Below are 7977 nucleotides of genomic sequence, written 5' to 3'. Positions count from 1 at the left end.
AACTTTAACGAGAAAGATATAAAGAAAGTAAAGTCCGAGACTTATTGAGATTTTCGACAAAGAATAACTTCGATGTTTAAATTAGAAAAAAATTGGTGTGATTCTCTTAGGGGAGAGGCACGATTCAAATAATAATATGAGTGTATATATAATCGTAGCTTGCTAGGTTGCATGCATCTTCTTATGTGGAAATCATGTGAATGGTGTATAATTTCGACTTCCGATCAAGTGTCATCTAGTGATAGGGCATGTCTATGGCCAACCGTAGCATTAAATTCGTGACCCCTAACATGACGTGTCTTTGGCCAAGTGTCACTTGCTGATGTAGTATAGTCTCGACCGGGCATGGCACCGAATTCCCTACTTGATGTCCAATTGCGATCCTTATCGGGTGGTATGTAGGATTGCTTACTAAACAAATGAACGACGTTGTCTAATTTCTCACTAAGAATAATATATATATGTTCACACGGGGGAAGAGAATTCAAACTAGTGACCTCTATTTCATAAGGCGTGGTCTACTGCTGTATATACTCTATGAGGAATATTATACTTACAAACAAATTTTATAAAAAAAATTTTACAAATTGACGTGACACAACATGATTAGATATAAGATAAGTTTAAATTTTGAAAAAACCTAATCATATTATGTCACATCAATTTGTAAAAACTTTTCTATAAAATTTATTTGTAAGCTTCACTCTCTTTCATACTCTGCCGTTATACAACGAATTTAAATTTCTAACGGGCCTAATATTTGAGTGCTAATAATTTAATTTGAAAAAAGAAAAGAAAAGAAAAAAAGATTAAAGTAAAGCAGAATATACTATTGTAGACGATTAGTCGGAGACAGCAGAATGGTACATCGAGCCACCATTCATACTACGCTCTCCGAATCTCTTCGTCGTCTCTCTCTACAATTCGATTTGAAGGAAAAAGAAGAAGAAAGTGGCCCGATATTTCGTGCTTTTAAGGAGTCTCGCAGAGCGTCCGATTTTTCGGCGACCCGGGCCGGTAAATGGCCGATTACGAGCCGCTACCGGACGGCGAAGAAGAGCAGCCACCGCAGGCCAGTAGGAAAGCCGCACGTGTCGCGTCACTCGACGTCTTTCGCGGCCTCTGCGTCTTCGTGAGCTCTATGCTTCAATTTCTTTCGCTTTACTCTCTACTTGAGCTCTGCTTTTTCTCTCATTCGCTTTATTGTTTGAAGTTTGTGTTTTAAGCAAAGCTGTCTAACTCTACTTTGTTCCGATGGAAGTGTTTTTTTAAAGTCAACGCCGTTTTGGCTGACTCAGCAAGCCTCTGTTTGCTTCCCGAGAAAATGTAGGACTAGGAATTTATTTATTTATTTGACATTTTTTGGGATCTGAGATACGGAAAATATTTAGTTCGAAACTTTTTTACCATACAAATGAATCTCCCCTCTCTCTCTCTCGATATTTTTGTCGATATAAATATATTTCTTGATCAGTAATAATAATGCCACTCATTTGAATTTGATATACACAATAATCTTAATTTCGTTAAGAAATCTTAATTTTGTCTTTGAGTTGTTGACAAAAATGTGAACTAATATTTTTTTTTTATAAGCTACAAAATTTTATAGTAAGTTACAAAATAAGAAAAACCATATTTTTTTAATTTGTGTAAAGTGATTACTGGCTTTGGTGATTTTTATTATAGTGGTAATTGAGTGCTCCATTGCTTTCTTTTTGCAGCTCATGATGCTAATTGATTATGCCGGCGCGGTTTTTCCATTCATTCGTCATTCGCCATGGAATGGCGTTCACTTGGCTGATTTTGTGATGCCCTTCTTTCTTTTCATTGCTGGGGTTTCTCTTGCACTTGGATACAAGGTAATGATGGGGTTTGCTACCAAGAAATTGACATTTGGTTTTACTTTTTATATTTTAATTTTCAGTGTGTTTAATAATTAAAGCTTTGCAATTTTAGAAAGTACCCAACAAAGCAGAGGCTACATGGAAAGCAGTGTTTAGGGCAGTGAAACTTTTTCTTTTAGGTGTTCTTCTTCAAGGTAAAAATTGTTGGTATCTTCCAATGTAAATCCTTTTGTTTACATGTTGTGCATATGTGAGCTTGCATTATTAATTGGACATGCTGAGTCCTAAAAGCAACCTTTTGGGTGGGGGTGAAATAACAGGTTATATTGGTGTTGTTTTCAACATACTATACGTGTTCAAATGACACAAGTGGATTTGAAAGATAAGGGGTTGAAACATCATCTAAAGAATTATATAGCAATGGTGGGTTTATGTCTCCTATCTTAATGGTCATTTGGTAGGTTTGCTATGGTTGGAATCTGGTCATGCTTTTGTTCTTACTCCATTAGTCTTTTTTTTTTTTTTTAATATTCTATTTTGTTATTTTATTTTTGGTGTAAGAGTCATTTCGTTTCAGGTGGTTATCTGCATGGAGTAACTTCCTTGACATATGGTGTTGACATCGAAAAAATAAGGTGGATGGGCATTTTGCAGGTGTGGTCTTATTTGGTTCAATCTTTTCTAGCCACTGTTCATATCAAAATGATTGGAAACTGTACATTGTTGAATAAATTATCTGATTGTTCTGTACTAAAGTCGTGATTGTTTCTCAAAAAGTTTTTACCGTAAAATTAGTACATAACAATTCAGCAAATGAAGCTACATGACACTAGTAGTATTCTTGCAAGCTTTATTTGATCGGTTTACTTTGGCTTTTCACAAGTGATCATCATATGGGTAGGCCACATTAGCCACTAGCTCAGCAGCTGGCTGCTTAGGCTGAGTGATTGGGCTGTAGAATTAGTTGCAGATAAGCATGTCTTTACTTCACCCCCTTGTTTTGAACTCGTTGTCATTTACTCCAGAGGATATCTATTGGATACGTTGTCGCGGCTTTATGTGAGATCTGGCTTCCATGTAGGACATGGAGGGAAGAACATTTATTCAAGGGTCACTACTGGCATTGGTAAGGTCATAGTTTTTGGGACTGTGTTATATACTACAAGTTTCAAAGCTGTTGCTCACTATTGGTAACATTCTCTTTAAATATGATAATCTCCACCTTCAATGTCCAGTAATCAATCCAATTTTCTTGAAACTAGCCTAGATTTTTTTTTTCCTCCATCCCTTTTATAGGTTGATGGAGGACCTTTGTCTGGTGCAATGGTAAAAGTCTTGGACTGGTTGTCAACTGAAAGTCCGTGGGTTAAAGTTTTGAGAGCGGCCACTTTGTGCAAAAATCCTGGTAGGATTGTCTCCAAGCCACCCCTTCTAGGACCCCACTTAAGTGAAACCTGTAGTGAATAATGATGCAATAAAGATCCAATTTAAAAGAAAGGGAAAGGACAAAAATATGATTTTTGTTTTAGACTATGGATGAATATACATGTGTTGGAGATAGTACTTCATTACTTGTTTAAATCATTGAATTGGGTGTCATTGAAGAAAAAAATCCTTATAGTCATCAAGATGATTGCAATAACATGTTTGCATTTACAGCATGACTTTTACATTAATTGTCCGAGGGGAGATGGGTTCCAACCGTGCAAGTAACCTTCACTCCAAAAGTTGAATTACTCAATTTAGTGTTTTTCCATTGTTAAGGATATCTAGATTGCAAGTCAACTAAAAATAGTGTTCATCAAATAGATCACTTGATTTTCGGCTAAACCCTGAACTATTTTCTTCCTCATTTCCTGTCTGGTATCTATGGGCACAGGACATGGTTTTGATCTTTTGTTTCTACACACTTTGTGAAATTTGTATTTTCTTTATTGTAGGTGTATTGCATTTTCACTGTCTGCAGTATATATGTCACTATCATATGGTCTATATGTTCCGAATTGGCAATTCACAGTACCAGCCTCAGCCTCGTCTTTGCCTCCATCAAATGATAGCCATGTTTACATGGTAAGAGCACACTCAGTAGTCAGTATATTCCCTTTCCTTCTTCTATGTTCTTTCGATACATGGTTCAATTACTATATTCTGCTTGAAGATACTGCTTTAAGTATAGAAGGCGTGGTGAAGTACTTAGATTAAATTTGACTGTTTGTGTATGCGTGTGTGTGTGTGTGTCTGTGTGCACATATATTTGTTTTCCTACATTAGTTCAACCATTTAAGTCAACTCATTAATATATGGAGTTTCATTTCCCGCCTGGTTATTATATGCGTACAGGTACTTGTTAAATGTTTTTTACTTGAATTTACCTAATTCATGAGATTGGATGCATTCTGGTTTACTCGATATAGGTGAAATGTGGTGTGAGAGGTGATCTTGGACCTGCCTGCAATGCTGCTGGAATGATTGACCGTTATATTCTGGGTGTTGATCATCTATATATGAAACCTGTTTACAGAAACCTGAAGGTATCTGTTAGTTGAAGTTAGTTAATAATATAAAGCTTCTCAACATTTTGCAGCGTCGTTGATTAACAATTCCAATTTACAGGAGTGCATTGTCTCTGCCAATGAGAGTTCACCTCTGTGGTGTCTTGCTCCTTTTGACCCTGAAGGTATCTTAAGGTAGCCAACTAAATCTTCTTCTTTGTTATACTCATGAGATCCCTTCTATGTGTTTTGGTTCAGTTGCTTCAATTTCATGCGCAACCTGCTCAGTTCAGCTGGGTTCCTGTTTAGCAGATAAGTTTTTGTTTAGTTGATGCTGTCTCATGTCAGCTAACACAAGTTCAGGCCTTTTGATTCGAATGGTAGTGTTAGAGTAGGATAAACAAATAATTAAACACAGCTTCAGTGAAGACTTTGATGAGTTTATTCTGAAAATTTAAAGAATACTCCTGAATCAAAATATATATGTTGAAATAAATGAATCCAAGTATTTTTTTTTTTTGTTTTCACTCAAAAGATCAGTTCTCAGGTCTTTAATGAGGGCTTAGTCCCAAGAATCAATTATTTTTGTGTCCCATTCACATAAGATAGTCTAACAGGTAAATTCAGTTGAAAGATAGCTGTGGAAGAAGAGGTCATTTTATCATGCTTAATTTACTTGATACTTCTATTTGTGCATGTTCACTACTTGTCTTTGCTCAGTAATTATTTGGGCTGGCCATCCCAACTGACTCTTGAGTTGTCCCCTTAGAAAACAAAAGTAAATTTCGAAGCAATCCCTACTTGATATATCTGGCCCTTATTGTAGAGCCAGGCATTGTTAATCTCTTACTCATGATTGAACCTAGGTAATTAATTTGTTTACTCTAGATTTTCAGATTGTTATTAATATTAACCACGCACTTTCTTCAACTCATGATTCAATTCACAAACTTAAATTGGAATCAGTGAAACCTAATTCAGTTCACAGCATAATAAATTGGTTGTGTGCCTTTTATAGAATGTATATTTTGTGTTGCATTAATAACTGCTCTTTTCTTTATCCATCTTTCAACTGATCTTAATTTCTAAACATTGTTACATGTTGGCAGCTCCTTAACAGCAGCTGCAACTTGCATTATTGGACTTCAATACGGACACATTCTTGCTCACTTACAGGTGAGATGTTTAGGCGCTCTTGACAGCCTTCCCCTTCTTTTTAAGTCTATGCCCCATATCCTCAATTATGTGCACAGGGAAGCAATACACTATCAAGACCTAGAACACAAGTCTAGTGGTGGAACACATTTTCAACCTAAAAAATCATAAACTGTCAACATTAGAAATTAGAAGATTACCCTGTACATCTTACCCTCGGAGTGCATCATGCTTATCTTGTCTTTATTATCTCTCACATTTTGATATCTACATCAGGATTGTTAACAAAATTTTCACTTTCTTTTCTACCATGTTAATCAAATCTTAGTAGTTTCAATTTTCTTGGTCTTGGTTCTTGAGTAGATCTGAATGATGTTATACAACTATTTTTCAGGACCACAAAGGACGCCTGACTAACTGGTCCTTGCTTTCAATTTCTTCTTTCGTCCTTGGACTGTTCCTTACCTTCATAGGTATGCACTTTAATTGGTCGTTTAGCAATTCTATATGTGGGGATGTGTTTTTGGGTATGCTTTGATGTACCATGATACTGAAACACTTTTTTCATTTTTTTTTGTATCAGGCATACCTCTAAATAAAGCTCTGTATACAGTCAGTTATATGCTGATTACTTCTGCATCTGCGGGGATCACATTTGGTGCTTTATATCTGTTGGTGAGTTTGCAGAGTCAATCCTTGCTCTTTGAAGGGTGATCTATCTGTAGACACATTCAAATTTATGATGCTGAACTTTTAAAACAAATTAACAACTCCTTCCTTCTGAATTTTCCTTCCTAGAGAGAAAATTTTGATGCTATTACCTGTAAAGTTCATGTTAAAAGACGTGTGGAAGTATTTATCCTTGTCCTCTACAAATATTCATTTTGATCCAATTCCCCTATGTGCTTCTCAATTTACCCTGCTCTCTGTTCTAATTGAGATATTTACGCGGACAGAATAAACATAATTTGTTCTAAGTTTGGACCTTTCTTCCAGATCTTCATTGACTATCCGATTTCTTGCATATGAACTCCAAAATCAAGGTTTTAAACTCACTGCAAGTACAATTCTAGTCATTCATGTAGAAAAATAAGTAATCTAATTAAGATTTAAGCCAAGAGATCAAAGATCATTGACTTCATCATTTACTGGTACAGCTTGTAATTTTATCATTGATTATATTCCTATCATTATGCTATATCTGAACCATAATCCCTGCCGCATATTTTTGCTTCTTGCCATTCAGTTTAGATGTAACCAGTTCATGAATTATCTTTCTAATCTAGTAAAGATTTATTAGTAGAACATAATATTACATATGTGCTTGCTTGCCCTGTTCTGCAGGTAGATGTTTACGGTTACAGACGCTTGACATCTGTGCTGGAGTGGATGGGACTGCATGCTTTAAGTATCTTCGTTCTCATAACTTCTAACTTAGTTGTCATTGCAATTCAAGGATTTTATTGGACTGCTCCTGAAAACAATATCGTTAGTATTTAAACTACAGCAAATTTTTACTGAAAAAAATGGTACTCCTTGAAGTCAAAAAAGAGTAACACATTCTTTTGTTGCTGCACTTTTCTTGCTTTACAGGTTCACTGGATCATAGCACATGTTGTGCGCACGTGACATGTTCATACAGTTCCTGTGTGATGGTTAAGCCTTTGGATCTTCACCTTCTTTGTGTTTCTCCTCATGCTTAAAATCTTTGATTTCCAGTTTTATGGTTTTGAGCATGGGGTGACAAGGAGGGTGGAAAGAAGAGAGTTCCCATTGCTTTAGCTAACCTTGTTGTAGACTGCTGTGCTGTGATTTTCACAATTGAGGTTAATCTTCTTCTTCTTTTTGATCTCATTTTTTGTAGCCAACCTTGTTGTAGACTGTTGTGGTTCTCAAATTTGAGGCTAACCTTCTTCTTCTTCGAGTTTTCATTGTTGTAGGCTTGTAGCCAACCTTGTAGTCAATAGTGAGTCTGGAGTTTTAGTTTAGTCATTTAAGAACCATCAGCTTGTATAGTTTACTCTTCAAATGTGCTAGAAAATTTTGAAAGTATGAATCTTGCTTTATGGTCCAGCAGCAACTTTCTGAATATACATATGATTGTGAGACATCTGCCGGAATGTTCGTTGAAGTAAAATCTGATTTTCTGAAAGTGAAATTAATCAGAAAATGCAAATTTTCTGAAAGTACAATTTAATGAAAAACGAAATTTTAAAAATACGGTTAAACATTTTGTTAAATTGCGACTTAGTCATTAAAATCACAGTTTGATCTTTGAATTTTGTACTTTTTTTGGGGGTCTAAATGCACCGTTTGCCTGTAATTTGAAAATCGTCATTATTTTCAAACAGATTTTCAAGTAAGACTTTTTTTGCGATCTTGTTTAAAAACGCACTTTCTGACCTACAGATTTGTAAGGCTAAATGGACCCCTAATCTTTTGTTTATAGTTGACACTGGTTTAGTTTTAACTCTTCATGACCCCAT

General features: G+C 35.6%; 1 protein-coding gene across 1 annotated transcript; it reads left to right on the top strand.

The window, feature by feature from the left end:
• Nucleotides 1–861: 861 nt before the first annotated feature.
• Nucleotides 862–7601, top strand: LOC132162212 (uncharacterized). The gene is made up of 13 exons (XM_059572700.1): nt 862–1132; nt 1722–1859; nt 1957–2038; nt 2422–2498; nt 2870–2970; nt 3785–3914; nt 4259–4375; nt 4458–4531; nt 5446–5512; nt 5886–5964; nt 6075–6166; nt 6836–6979; nt 7085–7601. Exons 1-13 carry the CDS (start codon nt 1022–1024, stop codon nt 7118–7120), a joined length of 1248 nt encoding a protein of 415 aa, XP_059428683.1. The 5' UTR covers nt 862–1021; the 3' UTR covers nt 7121–7601.
• Nucleotides 7602–7977: the final 376 nt, after the last annotated feature.

The sequence above is a fragment of the Corylus avellana genome, chromosome ca1 (assembly GCF_901000735.1).
Source record: "Corylus avellana chromosome ca1, CavTom2PMs-1.0".
Classification (NCBI taxonomy): Eukaryota; Viridiplantae; Streptophyta; class Magnoliopsida; order Fagales; family Betulaceae; genus Corylus; species Corylus avellana.
This window is presented reverse-complemented; position numbering and strand designations above follow the sequence as displayed.